General features: G+C 37.0%; 1 protein-coding gene and 2 pseudogenes across 2 annotated transcripts; all 3 read right to left on the minus strand.

Annotated features, from left to right (window-relative positions):
* Positions 1 to 6,021: 6,021 nt before the first annotated feature.
* On the minus strand, positions 6,022 to 7,307 carry LOC116116923 (annotated as a pseudogene).
* Positions 6,022 to 9,651, minus strand: LOC116116930 (protein NRT1/ PTR FAMILY 5.10-like). 2 transcript variants are annotated; one of them, XM_031402963.1, is made up of 4 exons: positions 9,230 to 9,651; positions 8,480 to 9,042; positions 6,846 to 8,381; positions 6,022 to 6,760 (listed from the first exon to the last, which is right to left on the minus strand). In XM_031402963.1, exons 1-3 carry the CDS (start codon positions 9,578 to 9,580, stop codon positions 7,571 to 7,573), a joined length of 1,725 nt encoding a protein of 574 aa, XP_031258823.1. In that variant the 5' UTR covers positions 9,581 to 9,651; the 3' UTR covers positions 6,022 to 6,760; positions 6,846 to 7,570. The 2 variants fall into 2 exon arrangements, with proteins under 2 accessions (XP_031258823.1, XP_031258824.1); XM_031402964.1 differs by having other exon boundaries at positions 8,480 to 8,903; positions 9,328 to 9,650.
* Positions 9,652 to 12,656: 3,005 nt separating this feature from the next.
* LOC116116924 lies at positions 12,657 to 22,310 on the minus strand (annotated as a pseudogene).
* Positions 22,311 to 24,217: the final 1,907 nt, after the last annotated feature.

Here is a 24,217-nt window from a genome sequence, read left to right on the forward strand (position 1 = left end):
AACTTATAAGTCATTAATTAAGTAATATATATTATAATTAATTATACTATAATCAATTAAGTATGTTATAAAATTATAATTAATTAAGTAATCATTTAACTATAATGTAATGTTATAATTGATTAAGTATGATATTTAACTAGTAATAAATTTTATAATGTTTATCAATTATCATATATAATTAATTAATTACTAATTTATTATAGTATACTTAGAACTTGATAATTGAAGTAAATAACTAAATATATTATTACCAATCAAATATACTATTTTATTCAAAATAATTCTTTTAATAACATTAAAAATGTAAAACAACTTTTAATTGGATCATAATTCCAATTATTCACTTAATTAATCAAAACTTTAATATTAATGTATTATAATATATTAAAGCTTTTAATATGGTGTAATTTATATGTAATAAGTATAATTGTATTCGTATATTTATTTAATTAGGTTATTCTAAAAATTTAACTTTTTCTATTAATTTTTTTTTTATAAAACAATAGAAACCCTCCATTATTCACATTTCACAAATATTTCATTGTACTCCAGGTTCCAAAATAGGTTCCAAACAAGTTCCAAAAATCGGTTCCAAACCGGGTACCCCTTATAGGTTCCAAACAAGGTACCCTTTTTACAGGTTCCGGTTCCGGTTCCTCCACACACAAGAACCGGAACTGGAACCGCACAGTATCGGTTCCAAAAAATTGGAACCGGAACCTACCCATACAGTACCGGTTCCGGGTAGGTTCTGGTTCCGATTCCGATTCTACCCGCTACCCGTGCTCACCCCTAGGTTTAAGTATGCAACATAATTAGAGAATAATAGAATGTACGTTTAGGAATCGTCCATTGACTTATTTATACAAATTGGACAATCATTTCTATTAACTTTGTGATAAAGTATTTTACTGTAGTTTATTCAAAAAATCAAATAAAATAATATTACATCCTATATATATTTTCACTACCTTATATTTACACATATACCCCTAGCTCTATATACATAACTTCTATCACTCCCCCTCAAGCTGGAGCATATATATCTATCATGTCTAGCTTGATACAAATATAGGTTACCCTTTTTCCAACTAGAGATATAGTAAAGAAATTAGCTAGTTGTTCTCCAATTCTAACATGCTTAGTGGAAATTAATTTCTGTTCAAGTTTCTCTCGCGCAAAATGACAATTGACTTCTATATGCTTTGTCTGCTCATGAAAAACTGGATTGTTGGCTCTATGTATGGCTGCTTGGTTATCACACCACAAGTCCATAATCCTTGGATCACCAATTCCAACTTTTATAAGGAGATATCTTGTCCATACAAGTTACTTGTGTCATAGCTCGGTACTCAGATTCTGCATTTGATCTAGCTACAACAGGTTGTTTCTTACTTTTCCAAGAATAAGATTCCTTCCAACAAAAACACAAAATCCAATCACAGAACGATTGTCTACAGATGATCTGCATCTGAAAATCCTTCTACTTTACTGTGGCTATGATTACTATAAAGGGTCCCACGTCTAGGAGCCCCCTTGAGATATTTCAAAATACGAAGAATCACATCCCAATAAGGTGTCTTAGGAGATGACATAAATTGAATTACCACACTCACTGAGAAAGCAATATCTGGATGAGTTAATGTAAGATAATTCAACTTTCCAACTATTCGTTTGTAACGCTCTGGATCATCAAACACCTCTCCATCCTCAACATTCAATTTTACGTTAGGAACCATAGGAGTATCACAAGGCTTGGCTCCAATTAGACCAGTTTCAGTCAATAAATCTAACACATACTTACGTTGAGACAAGAGAATCTCTCTCCTACTTTGAGAAACCTCAACTCCCAGAAAATACTTTAAAGAGCCTATGTCTTTCGTGTGAAATTTGGAAGCCAAAAAGATTTTCAAACTATGAATACCAACGCTATCACTACCAGTGATTACAATTGCATCAACATAAACAACAAGGAGAAGAATACCAGAACTAGATTGTCTATAGAAGACAGAATTATCATAGACACCTCTGTGCAAACAAAATTCAGTCACTACATCACTAAATCTCCCAAACCAAGCACGTGGAGATTGTTTCAAACCATATAAAGATTTCCTCAGTTTGCATATCTTTCTAGACTCCCCTTGAGCAACAAAACTTGATGGTTGCTCCATATAAGCCTCCTCAAGAAGATCACCATGAAGAAAAACATTCTTGACATCAAGTTGGTGAAGGGGCCAACCATAGGAAGCTACAAGAGAAATAAATAACCGAACAGAGGTCATTTTAGCAACATGAGAAAATGTCTCCGAATAATCAATACCATATGTCTAAGCATAACCCTTAGCAACCAACCGAGGTTTCAACTGAGCCACAGACCCATCAGGATTAACCTTCATTGTGAAAACCCACTTACACCCAATGGCCTTTTTATCACCAGGTAAATCAACGAGATCCCATGTACTATTATGCTCAAGAGCCAACATCTCTTCTTCCATAGACCTTCGCCATCCATCATGAGCAACTACTTTATACACTGAACAGGGAACCGACACAGAATCTAAAGAGGCAACAAACAACTTGGAAGATAGAGACAATGAGTTATAAGAAACAAAAGAGGAAATATGATAAGTACAAGAGCGTTTACCTTTATGTAGAGCAATTGGAAGATCTAGGTTAGAAGGAGGAGGGGCTAGATCCGGGGGCAAGGCAGGCAGTAGGGGCAATGTCTTAGGTGTCTTAGATGCTGATACTAGTGCTAGTGCCAGTGCCACTTGCTATGGTGGAGGGCTGTGAGAGTATATCTGAGTGACAGAAGGACGGGACAGGGGTGGCAAACTATAGCGAGTAATGGTATAAATAAGAAAATCATCAGTGACCAGAGAAGAAGATGGAATGCAATTATCAACATAAGGAGTAGTTTCGAAGAATGAAACATAAGCCGACAATATACTTACCTAAAATAGGAGAAAAACAACGATAGCCTTTTTGATATCGTAGGTAACCCAAGAATATACACTTGAGGGATCTAGGGTCTCATTTGGAAAGATAAGGGCGAACGTCTTGAACAAAGCAAGTACACCCAAAGATTTTGGGAGCGAAGGGGAGCAAAGGTTGAGAAGGAAAAAGAACGAAATAAGGTATTTGTCCAGATAGAATAGATAAAGGCATACGATCAATTAAGTAACAGGCAGTAGAAACAACATCTGCCCAAAACTCTTTAGAGACTTTCACATGAAAGAGAAGTGTACACGTGACCTCTAACAAATGACGTTTTTTCGTTCAATAACTTCATTTTGCTGAGGCGTATATACATAAGATGACTGATGAATAATACCCCTGGTGGACAAAAAAGAAGAGAGAGAAGCAGAAAAATATTCTTTGCCATTATCACTTCGCAAAATTTTGATAGATGAAGCAAATTAGTTTTGTATCTCAGCATAAAAGGCACAAAATATAGAGAATAATTCAGAACGATTTTTCATAAAATATAGTCATGTAACACGTAAAAAATCATCCACAAAAGTAACAAAATATTTATAACCAGATTTAGATAAAACGGGACAAAGACCCCAAATGTCAGAATGTATAACATCAAAAGGAGCAATAGGTCGTTTATTTTTTCTAGGACTAAAAGACACTCGATGGTGTTTCCCAAATTGACACGCTTCATGGTTAAGCTGTGACATTGACTGTAAACTAGGACATAACTTCTTCAGGATTAGAAGAAGAGGATGACCAAAACGACTATGGAAGAGAGAGGAGGACAAATCATTGGTACATGCAACATGTGGCAGAACTAGAGTAGAGATGTCATCAAGCACGTACAAGCCAACTGAGACACGACCCTTACCAATAATCTACTTCATCCCAAGATCCTGAAAGATACAATGAGTAAGGAAAAAATAAACACCACAATTAAACGCAGTAGTGATTTGACTAATAGATAAAAGATTAAAGGGAAAGTGAGAAAGACACAGAATAGAGGAGAGAGACATAGATTTGGTGGGATTAGCAGTACGACAACCCATCATCGATACAGTAGACCCATTAGCTAAAGGAACAGAAGACAAATTAGAAGAAGGTGTAAATGAGGAGAGAATACCTGTATTACCTGTCATATGGTGCGTAGCACCAAAATCAATGACCTAGTTATGATTAGAAGTAGATACAAAAGCTGTCGGATTACCTAGCTGAGTTAATGTAGCAGCAGTTGGTGGAATGGATGACTGGGGGCTAGCAAACTGAGTGAGGCAAGCATATTGATATGTAGATATAGTAACCTATGAAAGAGTAGGTAAAATACCATCTTGAGCAGGCAACATGAGCATATTTCTGATTGCTCGACATAGTTGGAGGGTTTCCATGTAACTTCCAACAATTCCTTTTAACATGACCTTCAGCACCACAATGGAAGCAAGTACGAGGACCATTACCATTGCCACGAGTACCCCCGATATCCCGACCAGCACCTTTGTTGCCTCTACTACTATTAGACTTCATGCTAGCAAGTGCCGCATGATCTGGAGCAACATTCTGAAGAGTCTCCCTGTCTTTAGATGCTCCTCTATCTTCCCCTTTACTAACCTAAAGAAGACGAGTATAAACCTCTATTAGGGAAGTAAGTTTGTCATTGGTAAGGAGTTGTGTTCGAACTATCTCATATTCTAGTCTTAGCCTAGCCAGAAAACACTACACCACCACTTGCTCTTCTTGTTCTTTCATTTACACAACATTTGCAGTCACAGGGAATATAACTCATTTTTCCTAAAAGGCTTGCTTCACCTCTGTATAGTATTCAAGTAATGTCTTCTTTTGCATATTTGCTCGATAAATCCGCAATAACGACTCATGAAGATGAGACAAGTTTTGTTTACTAGCATACAAAAACTCTAGATACTCTCATAACTCTTTAACTGTATCACAATGATTAGTAACATCATCCACTGTGGAATCCAGAGTATTCTAGATCTGATTAAACAATTTATCATCCTCCATGAGCCATTTCTTCCGAATTCTCTTAACACTCTAATTTCTTATCACTACCCTCTGGTTGCTTATCACTCTCTGTTTGTGGAAGTGAATCCGTAGGTGGATCCTCAGTCAAATGATCCCCTATGTCAATGCTAGAAACATATCTCCTAATAGCTCGTCTCTATTGAGCATAATTCTACTTTTCCAGTAACTTCCTATCAGTAATCTTTGCAGATGAGTGGATTGAAATTTCAGTCACCACCTGTTTGCCTTCCACTGCCATAACTTAATCAAACCAACAATAATTCTCTACTAAGCTCACAGACAAGATCACCTCTAATCACCAATATCCAATAAACCTAAATCACCAATTCACAACAAATTCATGACTCAAATCCAACAGCACAACTAGAACAATCATCAAATAAACATAAAAAAAGGAACACTAATTGGAAACTACAGAATAATAAAAACAGATCACTAACCGGAAACACGATCGGAAAACAGGAGACGCGACAGACTTGGTCACTGGAAAAAGTAACAACCGTGAACAATGTCTCGCAAATAGTATCGCATGAATAGTGTCACATGAATAGTGTTTATGAATAGTGCCGTCGGCTGCTAGAACAAAACCCTAAGACCAGTGCTCTGATACCATGTGATAAAATATTCTACTGTAGTTTATTCAAAAAATCAAATAAAATAATATTACACCCTATATATATTTTCACTACTTTGCATTTACACATATACCCCTAACTCTATACACATAACTTCTATCAAACTTTTTGATATAATTTTCCATACATTGTCCTTTGCATGTAACCACATAATTATTTAATCATATACTGTCAACTCTTACTTGATTAAATAATGCATAAATCTAGTTTACAATAATTTGTGTTTTGCATCCTGTCTTCAAACTATGGCCAAGACAAATAAAACGTATACGAATTTAAACCATCAATTTTGATCACGTTTGTCTTGTACCCTTCTTATACAAATGACTTCATATTGTAAAACAGTATGGCACCAAATACCTTAAACTAGGAAAAATAAGATCTGTTATTTAGTTACTAATGGCGACTTCAGCCAAGTATCCAAACGTACTATTTTATTTGACGTGGGTTTGCAATTTCGATCAAATACTTCCTCCTAGGTCAATCTGGAGGTTCAAGACTTACATCACACATTTTGACATTTTTGGTTGGAACTTGTCCTGTTATTGTAAATGTAGGATTTTGCAGAGTACAAGTAGGAAACCAATCCAGCAGCACCGAGTCCAGCAAGAAGCCAATATAAATAATTAAGACGTGCCCTGTTAAGATTATTAGCAGCAAACCAGCTTTCATGCCCATCTCCACCTGTTGTTTTCTCAATGACTGATATGAGGAAGCTGCTCAGAAAGCTCCCAACACCAAAAATACTGAGATATAAAAGAGAGACCAACACTCGTTAATTCATTTGGAACTTGACCACCATTCTGAAAGCATCAGCAACACCAGCCAAGACATATTGAGGAATCAACCAACACACTCATTGGAATTGTAGAAACGTCTCGACTTTGATCTCTGAAGCATTGTGATACCGGCCGGTTTCCCAGTGAAAGCTCTTGCTTTAGGAACAGAAAAACAATCATAAATGGGAATGGTGAGAACAACGGCAAGGGTGATGAAGGATTTAAGTGAAGCGGCTGGTATGTTGAAGCCTGGTGAAATTGACCGTTCCATAGTAACACCTTCCCATATTCATCTGGTGTGGTGTAAGCAATGCTTTATTGAGGAACCTGCGTGAGATTCAGACTATTTCAGCTTAAAAAATAAATTACAAAGCTTAGAATTGTAGAAATGATCAAATATTTCTTTTCTTACCTGTATTGTCAAAATATTCTTGAGGAGCTAAGATGCCATGAGCTTCCTCTCAAACTTTAAGAGCCATAGCAGAAGGTGTAATTTGCCTCCAATTCCTAACGGGAACAACAAACACCTGACCAATTCTCACAAACGGGTTTTTCTTGTCACCTAAATTTATACTATATGGATAAGTATTAGTTCCAAGCAAGAAAACAAGAAGGGCAAATGCCATTGAAATACAAGGGATTCCGAATCCAAGAGCCAAATTCAGGTTGTCTTGGATGTAGAATAAGATCAAAAAGGCAAATAAGGAGGCTGCACATAACCAAAAATACCACCAGTTGAAGAATTTTCAGTTTACATTAATTCCTCAGGATCAGGATCTTGTCCACCAAACTGATCAGCACAGACAGCCTGAACGCAAGGCTTGTGCTCACCTTGTCCAATTGCTACCAGATATAGAGAGAAGAAGAATAACATTTCTGGGAAGTTATATTGAGAACTACATGAACTGATTATATTTATGTTTTGGCAATCAGCAGTGCTAACCGAAGGTAACATAGCTGATGAAGTCAACAAGCCCAGTCCCTGCAGATTATTGACATTCAAATCTTTAGAGGAATTATAGAAAATAATACTACTGTTTTATGCCATACCAACACAAGCTGCTGTTAAAAAGACAAGAATTTGCCTAGTAAAAAGACAACACAAGTCCTACTTTACATAAATTCCATATTTGAAAGCTAGCTTGGCTTATTATAAATGTAGGACTTGGCAAAAATCCAGAAGGAAATCAATCCTGCAGCAGTGAGTCCAGCAAGAAGCCAATAAAAATAATCAAGATGTGCCTTGTTGAGATTATCAGCAAACCAGCTTTCATGGCCATCACCTCCTGTTGCTTTCTCAATCACAGATATCAGAAAGCTGCTCAGAAAGCTCCCAACACCGAGGATACCGAGATATAAAGAGAGTCCTATGCTCCTTAATTCAGTCGGAACTTGATCATAGAAAAATTCTTGAAGACCAACCATTGCGAAAGCCTCAGAAACACCAGCCACGACATATTGAGGAATCAACCAGCACACACTCATTGGAATTGTCACATTCGGCTTATCAATCAGTCCATATTCTTCAGCAGTTTTAAGCCTCTTCATCTCAACTAAAGCTGCAATCACCATTGACAAAACATATAAAAACATCCCAGTTCCAATTCTCTGAAGCATTGTAATGCCAGCAGGTTTCCCAGTAAAAGCCCTTGCTTTAGGAACAAAAACAGAGTCATAAACCGGAATGGTGAGAACAATGGAAAGGGCGATGAAGGATTGAAGTGAAGCAGCTGGTATTTCAAAAAATGATGCAACTCGTCTGTCCATGGTAGCTCCTTGCTTCGTAAAGAAAGTTGAAAACTGCGCATATACTATGCCATAGACCAAGCTAGTAATCCATATTGGAACAAGCCTGAGAAATGCCTTGGCTTCCTCAACTTCGCTGATGATACACACCTTCCCATATTTTTTTGAACCTTCTGATGCAAGTAAGGCTTTATTGAGAAACCTGTGAAGAGTTAAAGTATGATAAATCTAGTTACACACCTGCATGTCATAGTAACAACAAATAAATATCCTACTAATTCTCACAAGTATTTTTCTTACTTGAATTGCTCAGAACTTTCATGGGGCAACTTTTCATGAGCTTCCTCTGCTTCAACTTCATGAACTAAAGCAGGAGGCGTAGCTCGCCTCCCGTTTCTGACTGCAACAACAAACACTTTCCCAATTCTCAGAAACGGACTTCTCTCATTCCCTTTGATGCTACAGCGATAAGTCTTACTTCCAAGCAAAAAGACAATAAATGCAAATGCCATCGAAATACATGGGATTCCGAACCCAAGACTCCAATTAAGGTTATCTTGGATGTAGGATAAAATCAAAATAGAAAATAAGGCGGCTGTACATAACCCAAAATACCACCAATTGAAGAATGAACTTTTCAGTTTGCTTTCCAAAGGGTCTTTCCCATCAAACTGATCTGCACCAAAAGCCTGAACGCAAGGCTTGTGCCCACCTAGTCCAATTGCTACCAAATATAGAGAGAAGAAGAATAAGATTAATCTGAATTGATATACAGAATTACATGAAGTGATTTCGTTTGTGTTTTGACAACCAACAGTGCTGACTGAAGGTAACATAGCCGATAAAGTCAATAATCCCAGCCCCTGCATATGTCAAACATAACCAAATTTAAAACATTCTAAAACTAAGCATAAGGGAAAACCCTCAGAGTTCATTAACTAACTTCAGATTATCTTTGTTTCCTTTTAGAAAACTGTTACTTTTGTTTAGATATGTATAATTTTAAGCAAAATTCGGTGTAAATAAATATAGTTTCAGAAAGAATCTAACCAAGCAGTATATAACAGAAGCGAATATAATAGTCCGGTAACGTCCAAGGAAAGAATCAGCAACAAATGCTCCTAAAAGAGGCAGCAGCATGGCCATACCTAACCAGAGGTTGACGTTCTCCGCCGCAGTTGCCGTAGACTGACCCAGAGGTCCAGTCAAATAGGTAACAAGGTTGGACTGAATTCCATAATAAGCGAACCTCTCAGCCATTTCAACTCCAATAATGAAGCGTGCAGATCTCCATCCACCAGAGCTGGCTCTGTACACTGGACGGCCTTTGAAGTCAACGCACCCATCTACGGTAGCTGCCACAACCGGAGTTTCAGTGTCTGAGAGGTCGGAGATGGACATTCTTTTCTATTTTTTTTTTTTTTTTGGAGAGATTATCGATGAGGTGTCATTTTTTTCAATAATGGGCAGATAATCTGGAGAGGGCCACTTAACAGTTTACTTTTTTTCAAACCTAACCTTATGGAAGGATATTACTGAAATATCCGTTTCACTTAGAAAATATATCTCAAACATGTGAAATACAATTATGCCCCTATGAAACTTCTAAAAATCAAATTAGAAAGCACTTGATTTATGAAATATTGTATTATTGAAAATGTTATATTAATGAAAAAATAGATTATCTTGAATATTATTGAAAACATTATATCAAATATATTTAATTAGATTGAAATAAATTAATGGGTATAAATAATTAATATATTAGGTTGGGAGGAATAAAAGAATTACATGATTTTTTAATATTAATAATAATATAATATAATATAATATAATTATGATATGTTATGTTATATTGTTAATAGTATTACACTCTTATATTATATTATTATATTCTTAATGATATTATATTTCAAGTAACGGGGATAATTACTATATTTCACTACTTCCTGAACTGTATGCATGTTATTACTTAATCCAAATGCCCTATTCTTACAATCGAATCAGGCATTCAATTTATAACTCTTCAGATTTCATGCCTTTGATAAATTATAAGTCTGATGAAAAATTTTGTTGCCTGTTTTTTCACTGGTTTGCACTTTGGATTGCCGAACTGAACCTAAAGTGATGAGGGCATAGAGGGTTGTGTTTCTCAGTCGGAGAAAATTTTCTAACATGGTGAGTTGATTTCAATTTTATATATTCCAGCTGAGAGAAATGTTGATACGAAAATCACACCAATCCGATTGACTTTGGAAGAATTGGAACCGATATGTGCGTGATTTAATGATAAACAACCAATTGAAAGTAATAATGCAATAATGTTACTGACACAAAGAATTTTTAAAGTGGTTTAACGAGTTAGAACTTGAGTCTACGTCCACTGTTATCTTATTGCTTTTGATAGATTACAAGAATAACAATAAATTTTCCTAGAATAATTTGTTAACCCCTACCTCATCATTGAAGAGAGTTTATATAGAAGTTTGTGACGAAGGAAATAGAGAAATTATCAGGATTGTAATCAAATTCAAGTTACAATTCCGATATTCCCGTGATTGAGTGCTAAGATCGCACTATCATTGCTATTAATCTTATCTCTTCCGAAATATTTGATATTTGAGCTTATTCCTGATTTGTTGAACAACTGTCAAAGTTGGTCATGACTAGTTTGTGCTGGGTCGAGCTATCTCTCGATGAGCTTATGATGGGTCAGACTAGTGTTGAGTCGAATCGATTCTAGGTCGAACTATATCCTCGCGGGCTTCTGACTTCTCTGAACTTAATAGAAAAATCACACACAATAAGAAACATACGATGTTAAAATAGAAAAAAAAAAAAAAAATTAAATGAGTTGCAGTTGTTGAGCTTATGTGCAACTAAATGAAGAAACTTATTGGTATGAAACTTGAACAGTAGTAAATTAAGCACATTTGGGGCTGTCATTTCTTCTAAGAATGAGTATAAAAGTTTCGTATAACACTGTTAGAACTGACCGAATGAGATACAAATTGTCTATGTTATTCCTCTTTTTTTTGGGCAAATATTCTGTTTATATTCTTTTTAAGTGATTATTTTCTGAATCTGTATTCGACCATTTCTCCTCGTATTTGCACGTATCTATAAAAGGACTACAAGACAATTGATTAGTTATAAATTTGTGAAGGGTTATTTGGTTACAATTATTGCCTTTTGGTAATTTGTTAGTTTACTTTATGCAAGACCAGATTTCAGTTGCAAATGATCTTATTCAACTTTTTTATACTCATTTATTATCTGGCTATTGCTTCCAGCCACTAAGAAACAGAGCACTACTTAGATCCTTCTGGAGTAATTATAATAACTTGAACATAATACAAATTGTATGTAATCTGTTTTTAATTTTTAATTTTTTTACTTTTTTATGGTTGCAGCTGATGCCCGAGGTCATCATTAATATCATTCTATTTAAGACTGAATTATATTTACTATTTTCACAGACACTTCTGCCACCTAATCAAGAATTAGGCTTTCAATTCCATTAAAATAGTATCATAGCCCCTGTTTGTTATACTATTATAGATCATTATTCTCTTATCTTATTTGGATTAAAAATTAAGATAAGTGTTTGTTTACTTATTTAATCCAACTTAAATAAGATTTTTTTGTCTAAAAATGAAAAAGAGGGTGTGACTTGTTTTCAAATTATCTAACTCTATTCAACTGAAAATATTTTTCTTTCTCTCCTTCCAACTGAAAATTAATCTGCTTGCCAGTAACCACCGTCGACCATTAGTCACCGCCGTTGCCACTAACTGACACAGTCAGGATGACACATTACTAGTAAGATCTAGCTGGTCGTATGTTGATCAGGTTATATCTGGCCAGACCAACCAGATTCTAGGTGAGATTTGGCCGTAGATCTAGCCATTTTTGACTAGATCCATAGTGGATTTGGTCGGAAACGACCATATCGACGCATGACCAGTCAAATCCAGCAGATTTTGCACTGTTCTGGCGACTACCGTCCGGTAGTAGTGGTCGGCAACTGGCTGCCCTATTGGGTGGCTAGAGTGCTTTTGTTAATTTTTAAACTTTTATTGCGAGAGTGTTTAGCTAAATTAACAAAAGTAAGGGGTTAAAAAAAATAATCTAAATATTTTTAGAAAATATACTAAACAACTATTTTGTCTTAAAAGCAATTTTTAGAAAATGTACCAAACAACTATTTAGTATTTTATCCAACTATGATATAATTTTCAGATAGTTTACCAAACACATTTTCAGATTAAAATCCAATTCGATTTGGTTCAACTCAACTCAATTTAAAACACTTGTTCAAAATAACATTTTTAAAAAAGTGTAACAAACCGGCCCTATACATTTTGAAAATTTTGGTTGGATTGTTCATACTTGTAAACAGATAATTGCTGGACCCTACAATTTTTATTATTCTTTTTTAACAGGTTTTACATCAGATAAATTTCGTATTTGAAAACTAAGTTACCCTGTTATTATAAATGTATGAGCTTGCAAAATACATGCAAACAACCAATCCTACAGTACTGATTCCAGCAAGAAGCCAATAAAAGTAATCAAGATGTGCCTTGTTCAGATTATTAGCGAACCAGCTTTCATGCCCATCTTCACTTGTTGCTTTCTCAATCACAGATATAGAAAGCTGCTAAGAAAGCTCCCAACACACAAAATACTTAGATAAAAGTAGACCAACACTCCTTAATTCAACAGGAACTTGATCATAGAAGTTCCTGAGACCAACCATTGTGAGACCTCGAACACCAGTTACGACATATTGAGGAATCAACCACATACGCTCATTGAATTGTCACATTCGGCTTATCAATCAATCCAATTCTTCAGCAGTTTTAAGCCGTTTCATCTCAACTAAAGCTGCAATCACATGGTTAAAATAGATAGAAACATCCCACTTCCAATTCTTTGAAGCATTGTAATGCCAGCAGGTTTCCCGGTTAAAGCTCTAGCTATAGGAACAAAAACAGTCATAAACTGGCATGGTGAGAACAATGGAAAGGCTGGTGAAGGATCGAAGTGAAGCAGCTGGTATTTCGGAAACTGATGCAACCCATCTGTCCATTGTAGCTCCTTGCTTCGTAAAGAAAGTTGAAGATTGTGCAAACACAAGGGCATAAACCAAGTTTGTAATCCATATCGGAACAAGCCTGAGAAATGCCTTCGCTTCTTCACTTCTTTAATGCTACTCATGCTTCCATATTCCTCTGAATCTTCTGGTGGAAGTAAGCTCTATTGAGGAACCTGCAAGAGTTCAATTGATAAAAACTAGTTACATAAAGTTAAAGAAACAAACAAAAATTCTCAAAAATATTTCGCTTACTGGAATTGGTCGAATTTTCATGAGGTAAGTTTCCATGAGCTTCCACTTCTTCATCTTTAAGACTAAACCAGGAGGCATAGTCCGCCCCCAGTTCTTGACTGCAACAGCAAAGACTTTCCAATCTTAAAAAGGGATTTCTCTCATTCCCTTTTATGCTATAGCGATAAGTCGTGGTTCCAAGCAAGAAACAAGCAATGCAGTGCCATTGAAATGCAAGGGATTCCGAATCCAAGAGCCCAATTAAGCTTTTCTTGGATATGAATAAGAAATAGGCAAATAAGGTGCCAGCACATAACCCAAAATACCACCAATTGAAGAATGAACTTTTCACTTTGCACTCCACAGGGTCTTCTCCATCGAACTGATCTGCACCAAAAGCCTGAACGCATGGCTTGTGTCCACCTTGTCCAATTGCTACCAGATATAAAGAAAGAAGAATAAGATTACTTGAAGTTATTTTCAGAGCTGACAGAGGGTACATAGCCTAGAGTCAAATCCCAGCCCCTGCAGATTGCAAAGAGTACTAACTGAAATTTTCTACAGAAATTAAAATAAAGAAGATCTCATATTTATTAAGAGATGTTTAATTGGCAATTGGTTGGCAAATTTGAAATTATATGACCATAAATTATTGTGACACATGTGCAGGAGATGTCTATGATTTAATATTTGCATTAAGATTATAATAATTAATAAATGAGCTATTAAAAATCTCTAATATCTCAACTCAACAAAATAAAAAAAAGATAAAGTCGAGTCACTTTAAATTTTAACTTGAAAGTGAATTCCACCTTGTTGGACATCATTTCTTTGTTGAAACGATATAAAGTCTTTTGATCAAATGCTTCGTTTCCATAAGAAAAAGGTTCCACATCAACAGTTCTTCGCTGGGCAGAATGGTTCAGTAAATATTCCTTCACCACATAAAATAAGAACATAAATATAAATGAAGAACATGTACATAATAAAGAACAAGAACTAAATGAAAACAAAATATTAAACATGTTAAGAACAAAATTAACACAATAAATTAAAACTATATCGGATATTTTGCTATCTATACATTTTCAGAGTATTACAACACCCTTGAGGTTGAGGAAACTTAGAAATATGAAAGAAACATGGAAAATGTAAGTGAAGATGTGTAGAGAAAGTATGGAAGTGTATGGAAAAGAAGAGTGAAGAAAAAAGTGTTTGCAAAGTTTTACAACAAAGTTCCTCCTCCTCCCGGGAAGGAAAACCTTTATTTATAGATAAAAGGAGACAAGCCCTCATAAATAGGCATTAAATACAAGACTAACCTTTTTGACTTTGGTCTTTTTTTTTTTTTTTTTTTTTTTTTTTTTTTTTTTTTTTTTTTTTTTACACTAAGTAGCCTACAATTGTTGACAAAACAAAAGTTTACAATACTGACTTTTTTACAATGGCTAGCGGATATTACAATGAAAAGGCAATTACCATTAGTCCCATCCTATTTTACATAGGACACCACCATTTAATTTAATGAAGGCACGCAGATCTTTAGTCGTCTGCCAAATTGGTAACGTGCCACGATTCTTCATCATGGAAGTCGAGACAACCCATTGATTGAATCCAGTCAGCAGGGATTTGTCGGGAAGTGTATCTGGATGAGTATCCGAAGAAATGTCTGGAATCTGAGATGTTGGCGCTGCAATGTACTGGTGCATTCACGTATTGTTGTCGCCTGGATTTATGAGATAGTAATCACGAGACTGCGCTGAAGCTCTTCTTCCTGCACAGTATCTGGCTATGAGTCCCGGTACCACCATCGGGATAGATGAATTGTCATCGGATTGAGCATTGTTGGACGTATGCATGTCTGTTTGGCTTGGAGCAATTTCTCAGTGTAGTCTAGAGGAAAGAATTCCCACGGAGCATCATCGTGAAAGGATGGCCATAGTGCACTGGAATGATCTGATTTTTTTCAAAAAGGATTTTTGAATTGATCTAGTCTCAATAGGATAACAAACATATTATGGACAAATCGTATGGATAAGACCGATGAAAGTGACTTGATGGTGAGAAAATATATGCCATCAGATCGGATAGAGTGATGTCTGTGAAAAAACTTATAGACCATGCCATTTTGGTAGACATAGGACCTTTGTATCGGGCAATTTGGTGAGCAACACAGATTTCCATTGTTGGGGTTTTGAACCATCGGAAAAAGTTATCAAAAAGTGCAATTCAGGGTTGAGGTTGACTGGTATTGGGAATTATTTTCAACATATATGGATCGGGAATTGAATAGCAATGTGGTATTGATGTAAAATACCAAAAGAACCATAATAATTCTTCTGGAAATGATATCAAGACTGGAGGTAAACAAAAGATTTTTGAAAAAGGGTAATCTGGATGGACCCCTAACATATCATACATGGATTGACCACATTTTTCAATGCATTGAGTTGGTAAGAAACATGAGGGTGGTAGCATTTTCATCAATGGTACGAGTTCGAACAAGGTCTCAAATTCAGGAGTACATCGGGAGGACGGTTTGTGAATAGGATGATGAATGGGAACTGGACTGGGTTATGGTTGGAAATAAAACATGGAAGAGGTTTGGATCTGGGTTTAGGAACCAACTTGTTTAGTTTTATTCTGGATAAATAATCTGCAATGGTGTTGGTGTACCTTTGATATGCTGGACGGTGAAGGAATATTTACTGAACCATTCTGCCCAGCTAAGTACTGTTGATGTGGAACCTTTTCTTATGGAAACAAAGCATTTGATCAAAGAACTCCATATCCGTTTCAACAAAGAATGATGTCCAACAAGGTGGAATTCAAACCTTTCAATGGCATTTTTGACTGCTAATACTTCCTTGAAGTAAATGATATTCTGCTGTGTGGTTTGAATTGTCCACTCTGGTATCCGCACAGATGTCGTACCTTGTCGTCATCTTGTTCCAAAAGTACTGCACCCCAATGAGTGTCACTAGCATCCTTCTGAAGAATACGTTTCCCCAAGAAGGAATCTTCAATGGCTGTGTATGGAAGGATGCGCTTGAGACTCTTGACTGCATTTGTCTGCTTTTCAGACCTTCTGGAGGATTCTTCTTAACATCTGGGAAAGTGGAGTAGTGAAACGAGAAATGTTGGGATGAAACAGCGCGATGTAATTGGCAATTCCCAGAATTGTTGTATTTCTTTTTTGGTTGTGAGAACTCTGGGAATTTTTGCAATTCATTAGCAATATGAGCTGAAGATCATACTTGCCGTCAGCAATCACCATACCGAGAAAATCAATCTTTGTTTGCCCCAATTGCATTTTCTTCTCAGATAGCATGATACCATAGTGTGGGATGATATCAGCAAAGTCCCGAAGAAGACGTATATGAGATTCCTCATCTTTTGAAAAGAGAAGGATATCATCGATATAAATAAACATGTATGCAGAAGGGAGCAAAAATCTTCGTCATGGCTTTCTGGAACAGGGAAGAGTGACTTTTGTCCAAAAGGCATGACTGTCCACTGGTATAGTGATTGGGTATACAGAAAGCAGCTCTATGACGATCATCAGGATGAATTCCAAGTTGCCAAAAGCCAGCTTTGAGATCAAATTTTGAAAACATCTTTGCATTATGGAGATTTGCAAAAAGAACTTGTCTGGAAGGCAGAGGAAATTTATCATCACAAAGGAAGAAATTCAAGAGCTAATAATTGATGACCAGTCTAAGTTTCCTCTGGCCTGTTCTCCCGTTTTTGACATAAAAAGCTTCACTGCCCATTGAGAGTCTGTGGGTTCAAGCATCCTTGAGATAAAGCTGAGTACATTCTTGTTGGGCGGACTGGTGTTCTGGGGACATGCCGGATGACTAGCTTTAGTGGGATTGATATCTTCGCTCTTGATGAATGGAAGGATAAAGAAATCTAATTCTTCCATATGGATGAGCACTTAGTGAGAAAAATCAGCATGAAATCTGCGCAAGAACGAGAAATAGCTGGTTCTGATCTGCTCAATAGGATTGCCTTCAATCTGGAATAATTAGGTTGTGGGTCCAGGATTGGAAAAACATCTTGTAACGAACACCATCAGGGGATCCTAATTTTACTGAGTTTAGAATAAACATCAAAACCTAGAACCATGTCTTGCCAGGTAGCTCGGAACCAAGACTTTATGAAAGTGAAATAGCCGGGAAAATTTGATTTTAATGGGTTTGCTGATCAGGTGAGTAGTGAAAGTCTCACTATTAGCAGTGTGAATATTTCCTGATGAGGTTTCCACTGAGAGGCTGGAAGGATCTTAGGATTGATAATAGTACGAGTAGCACCAGTATCAAGAATGCAATGACTGAAACAGGATTGAGTATTTATAGGGAAGATCTGAACTTTTGCTATAGGTATGTGACATGAGAAGGCTAATGAGGGAAGGATTGTGGTGCTTGTTGGATATGGTAGAAATAGTGACAATCTATGAATCAAGTACTCATATCAGTGGCTGCAAACTGGAAAATGGTTTCGGAGGTGGGTTCGTCATCCATTGAAAACCAACTTTCAACATCATCATCAGAAAACGATATCGTGTGAGCTGAGAAAGTTGTTGCACCATTTTGATTGACTGCTTAGACTTGTTTGGACAATTTTGGCAAAATGACCCGGGCGGTTGCATAAATACACCGATTAGACCGTTTGCCTTTGCTTTCCTTTTGCGAAGAAACTTGCGGTTCTTGAAACGTCGAAACTGGCATCGAGCCGAGCATTAGGTGGAGAAACTTGACGCGTCTAGAATGAAACTTCTTCTTGGTAGACAAGAACATGAGCGATCTGATTTGCACTTGATCTGCAAGTCTGGTCGTTGACAAACCTTTGTCAACTGTTTAGAACATTCATATAATCTCAAAAAATTGTTTTGAGAACAGAGCTTTTCCAGAGCAAGAATCAAACTGGTAAATTCCACCAAGAGAAGTGAGCCAAGTGTGTTGTTCGGAGACTGCATAGCTTGGTTGCTTCATGACTTAGGGATTCGAATGGATGCCAAAAGGCTTGCTTCATTAGGATCATCCATACCCCTAAGTATATGATCCTTTTACCACCTCTTATAATGCCTGTCAAGATCTTTCTTTTTGAGAGAACAGCATCGCATCTTAAAATATTCTTCTGACTTGGTCCTCATAAAGATGAGGTAATCCACAGAACTCATCATACGGATTACAGGGCTTGGTTGATATCTGGCATTTGATGAACAAATTTTGTCTATACTCCTGAAGACTTTCCACCAATCACGAGAATGCCTCCAAATCTAGTTGTAAACTGCGTAAGTACAGTAGAGACTTGGGCATTAGGTTTTCATCTCAGCTTGTAAGGCCTGAAATTCATACATTCGAGCTCTCCATTTGTGTGGAGGAAGATCATCGACGTAAAATGTGGAGCTTTGCTGAGCTGTATAGAGTCACGTTCAGCCGGATATTGACGAATTGTCGATACATAGGCGGAGAGTCTGGAATGGAGTCATCACCTTCAGGCATCTCACATCGATCTCAGAAACACAGGTGGTCTGGACGATTCAGGTTGATGGTCTCCAGTTGGGGATAACATGAGATGTTGATCGAAGTATCACTGTCAAGTCAAATTCACTTTCAAATGATTCATCAGGTGAAGGTATAGTGGCTTCTGATTCTGATTCTGTTTGGAAGGTGATAGGAATCCTCAGAAAGACCCGAAGCGGCAAGACGTTGCCTTCTGCCATGTCTCGCAAAAAAGAGCTCATAAAATTGGAGGAGACAATTTTCGGAAGAGTCAGGATTAGCAGAAGGTTGGCGGTCTTCCATCATCATTATGTGCATTGAGCCTTTCCTTAGATAAAGGACGCTGAGGCTTTGGAGATAGAGATCTGAGTGACTGAAGAGAAAGATTCAGGAATATCAGCGGATGGGATCCGCGGTTTAGCAATACTTGTCTCTCTCTTTTGTTCTCATTCCAGCTTGATCTTTTCATCACGTTCTTTACGCTGGCATATAATTGTTCAGTGTTGCCAAAAGCTTGAACAGCACCAAGAGGATATAGAGTGAGACCAATGGTTTGGCTAATTTTTGGGAAGGGGAAAGAGGGTTGTGCCATGCGGTTGTGGAATCAAAAGGGTTTGGTACCAATGACATTCAGGGAAAGTCTGTGGTTGTCTGAGTTTTTGCTTAAGATATTCCTGCTGAAGCGTGCCATTTGGGTTTTTAATGACTTCATTTCTGCTTCTTTCTGAAGAAACTGACTGAATAGCCATGAGAGCTACGACAATATGCATTAATTCCTGATGGAGCTGATCAATCCAGTTTTGGAGATGATCAATTTGCTTTGTAGTCGAGAAATCAGCAGAGTTTGGTTCTGAGACTGAAGTCCACCTGATGAGCTACTAAATCCAATTTTTTTCAAGTCTAGTCATGGTTTTGTTTGGGCTAAAGCATTTTCAGTTTGCCAATTGAGAACACTACTCAGCTTGGGAGAGTTGGGTGTGGATCCATCAGGTTGTATAACTTTGGAAGGAACCACTTTTGGTTGTTGAGTGGCAGTTTCTTGAAGGGAAGGAAAATCTTGTCATTGGAATGTTGTCCTGTCTTTGTGGCTCAGGGGATTGGATCATCATGACGGTGAACAAGTGGAGTTTGAGCAAGGGGTGAATGGGTGGTTTATGTTCTTTGGCAATCCACCTTAGAGACTGTTGATACATGGTAAAGGCTGTTTGAAGTAAGGTGATTTTGTAGGTTTGGATAGTTTTAAAGGTGATTTAGGTTGAGGTTTCGGAGGGATGTCCCATGAGGGATTACTGGATGTATATCTTTTCTGGCTGGTGGAGAATATTTGACATAATAGTCAAATTTACCAGATGGTTGACCAGAAGACCAACTTCAGGATCATGTTCTTCAAAGCGGAATAAGACCTGTCTAACTGCAGTGAGCTTTCTTCTTTTTCTTGTTGAAATAGTTTCGTCTTGGAAGATAATGCTTCATTTCCCAAATAGGATCATCACGGCATTTTGAGCATTGGCAGTCAAGATCAAATGGAGTGTGACCAGTGACTGGATCATATTGATGGTAGACAGGAGCACCAGATTGTTGAAAAGAATGAATGGAAGTCCAGTTCCCGTACTGTGGTAGTGTGTCTGACCGGATTAATCATGAATTGAGTTTGTCGAAAACTCAAAGGTGGAGCACTGGGAGTTGCTGGAGACTTAAATCTGATAGTTGTTGTCATGCATGGTAGATTCGGTAGAAACCACCGGAGTCTCTTTTTTGTTAAGAGACTCGTAACTCTCACCCAAGTCGGGTAACAATTTAATCAAATCATCTCTGGAAATTTGCCTGGGAATATTGATCGTGAGGAGTATTCTGAGAGTCAACAGTGAGAAGTAGTGCATCAGTAGTCGTAGGGATAGCGAGATCAAGAGCATGGTCTTGGATTCGCCAAACCATTTGATAATGCAAAGTAGCTGCAATACTTCCTGGATTTAAATCTGCACCAACAATCTGTAATTGAACTTTAAGAGCCTTAGAGCAATGAACATCAGAGAGAGACATGTTGAAATTAGGAAACAGTGTCATATGACTGTCCCAGCATTCAAAGTTGTCTGTGCTGTCCCGATACAACATGTTGATATGGCAAATCTGGTGTCCAATAAAGCAATTCGAACTGAGACTGGAAGTCCTTTTCTACCATGATAAAGAAGAGCGAGCCGGATTGCGCCAAGTGCACATGAGAGTATCCCTTCACGGATCCATTGAGTAATGGATTCTTGAGGGATTTCTAAAGTAACATATTGTTCTTAGGAAGTGGCTGGAATTTGACACTTGTCAAATGTACTAGTCTGGACATACTCTTTGACTGGCTTTCTGGAAGGACGGACAAGAGTTTTAAAGGTTTTAGACAAAGAAGACGTAGACTTGGAAAAGGCGGTGTAAGGATTTACAATGGGAGGGATTGTGTCTTGGATTTTTTGATTTTCTGGGATATAAGATATTTCATACAGACTGTCTACTTTAGAAGAAGATCTAGATAAACTAGTATTTATGGGAGCTGTAAACGTAGATAAAGCTGAAGAGGATTCCATGTACGTAAGTTCAACCTCTTGGATGTGTAATATCACCTCAAACGGTAAAGATAGCACAAGACCCGAAGATTACATATAAACATAATTTAATAAACAATGAAATAAAACATAACATATGAAATAGAGAAAGAAAACATAACCAAAACTTAAAGGAGCCAATATCCGAGGGGAGGTAATCCTCCGCACACGCAGAAATTGGAACCAATAAGTAACTTAAAGAAGCCAATATCCGAGGGGAGGTAATCCTCCGCACACACAGAAATTGGAACCAATAAGTAACTTAAAGAAGCCAATATCCGAGGGGAGGTAATCCTCCGCACACACAGAAATTGGAATCCATAAGTAGAACTCTGGCAAAGATACCACAAGATGTATATAGCAGAAGCAATAACAATAGTCCGGTAACGTCCAAGAAAAGAATCAGCAACAAAAGCTCCTAAAAGAGGCAGCAACGACGCTGTGCCTGACCAGATGTTGACGTTCTCTGCCGCAATTGCCGTGGACTGACCCAGAGGTCCAGTCAAATAGGTAATAAGGTTGGAGCCAATTCCATAATAAGCGAACCTCTCAGCCATTTCAACACCAATAATGAAGTACGCTGATCTCCACCCACCAGAGCTGGCTCTGTACACTGGACGGCCTTTGTAGTCAACGCATCCATCAACGGTGGCTTGTTCGAGAAAGGTTTCTGTATTACAGGAGAGATTGGAGATGGTCATATCGTTTGGTTTCGTTTGTCAAAGTAATGTTTGTGGACTTTGATGAATACATGTTGATGTATTAATATACAATTAATCACGTTGATCTAGTATTTGTTTAATTATTATATTATATTATTACGTTATTTAACTTCACTTTAGCATGTGACTATTAAACTATCAATAATGCTAGGGACACCGAAAATTTTACACCGAAAATGTGTACCGGCCTACGTGTAACACGCATCTGTTTTGTTTAACAATTTTTTTCTAGTGAACGGCCGTCCATCAAATTTGGATTTGATGGACGGCCGTTCACTCACATGGACGTCCGTCTATATTATATAGACGGGCGTCCATATACAAGGGACGGGCGTCCATATACAAGGGACGGGCGTCCATACTTTAAAAAAAAAAAAAAAAATTCGTCTTCTTCCTCTTCATTTCCCAGCTCCTAAGTTCTCATGTTAGTTCTTCGTCTGAGCATTTTGTTGTACAAGAAATTTTGTTGTAAAACTAAGGTGAAAAGAACACATCCCAATGTGGTTTTCATTTCTTGTCTTTTGAAATTTGACAAGCGAAAAATAGAACAAAAGGAAATGTTCCGGAATGTAAGTATCTTCTACTGGTTTTTCCCACTTTCTGTTGGCAAAAGTACTAATCAAAATATTGTCATTCAATTTCAGACACTTCCATCAATATAAACTAACCACATAGAACACAAGCATTATAACGTAGGAAACCACAAAATAGTCATACCCACATAAATTGCATCAAAATTTCATACCTTAGAAAGCACCTTTCCAAGATACTTAGAACCCATCCTGTTACTAAGATGCCTGTATTCTGGGCTGTTTGCAAAGTACTCCCGCTCTCTACGTCGAGCAGCAATCATATCAACACTTTTGTTGATATCAGCTTGAGAGCGATTAACTACGCCAATCCAAGGATACTGTAGCTTATACGATCTTCCTTCAAGGATCTGAAATCCCAACATAATAGGAGCAAGTTCTAAATTTGCAAAAGTGTTGATATGATTTCAAAAGACAAGAAATGAAAACCACAATAGGATCTGAAGAGGAAGAAGACGAATTTTTTTTTTTTTCTTTTAAAGTATGGAATGGACGCCCGTCCAAACCTTTTTTTTTTAAGTATGGACGGGCGTCCAAAATTTATGGACGGCCGTCCACAAAGGTTTTTTTTTTATTTTCATATTTTATTTATGGACGGGTGTCCTTTAAATGGGGACGCCCGTCCCTTGTATATGGACGCCCGTCTATATAATATGGACGGACGTCCATGTGAGTGAACGGTCGTCCAAATTTGATGGACGGCCGTTCACTAGAAAAAAATTGTTAAACAAAATAGATGCGTGTTACACGTAGACCGATATACATTTTCGGTGTAAAATTTTCGGTGTCCCTAGCATTATTGTTAAACTATTTATAAAATCTGCTCATATGCAGTCTATCTTGAGTTGTGTTTGATCGGCCCCCGTTGCAAATTTCACACAATTGTCTTATTCACCTAGTCAGATTTGCAAAATATTAGAAAATATATATTTTTTTAAATATCTAGTACATCTTTGTTGAAAATATTCAAAAAACATGCACTTTTTTAATATAAAACCAATTCTTTTTTTATTTTTCATGCTTCATTATATTTAATGTGCAAAACACCGAATAAATAGAAAAGATTGAGACATTATTTCCTTTTAGAGGATAAGGGAGCCTTAGAAGAAGATCTTAATACTGTGATATGACTCTTATTCTAAAAGAATCATTCCCCAGATACTTCAGCAAAACTCTTTCTCTATTTTTGCCCATCCCATTAAAAATAGCACATCCAAATTTTGTATCCAGTTCATGGACTTTAAAAATGGAAAGAGCAAGTCAAAGGAGTATAAAGTAAGTTGTTTGGGTAACATT

This window comes from Pistacia vera, unplaced genomic scaffold (assembly GCF_008641045.1).
Source record: "Pistacia vera cultivar Batoury unplaced genomic scaffold, PisVer_v2 Contig79, whole genome shotgun sequence".
Taxonomy (NCBI): Eukaryota; Viridiplantae; Streptophyta; class Magnoliopsida; order Sapindales; family Anacardiaceae; genus Pistacia; species Pistacia vera.

Excerpts from the sequence above, each read along its gene's own strand:
- LOC116116930 (XM_031402963.1), bottom strand. The coding sequence starts at position 9,580 with ATGTCCATCTCCGACCTCTCAGACACTGAAACTCCGGTTGTGGCAGCT. Across the intron at positions 9,043-9,229 it reads CTTCTGTTATATACTGCTTG|GGGCTGGGATTATTGACTTT; the intron begins GTTAGATTCTTT and ends TGACATATGCAG. Across the intron at positions 8,382-8,479 it reads GAAAGTTCTGAGCAATTCAA|GTTTCTCAATAAAGCCTTAC; the intron begins GTAAGAAAAATA and ends AACTCTTCACAG.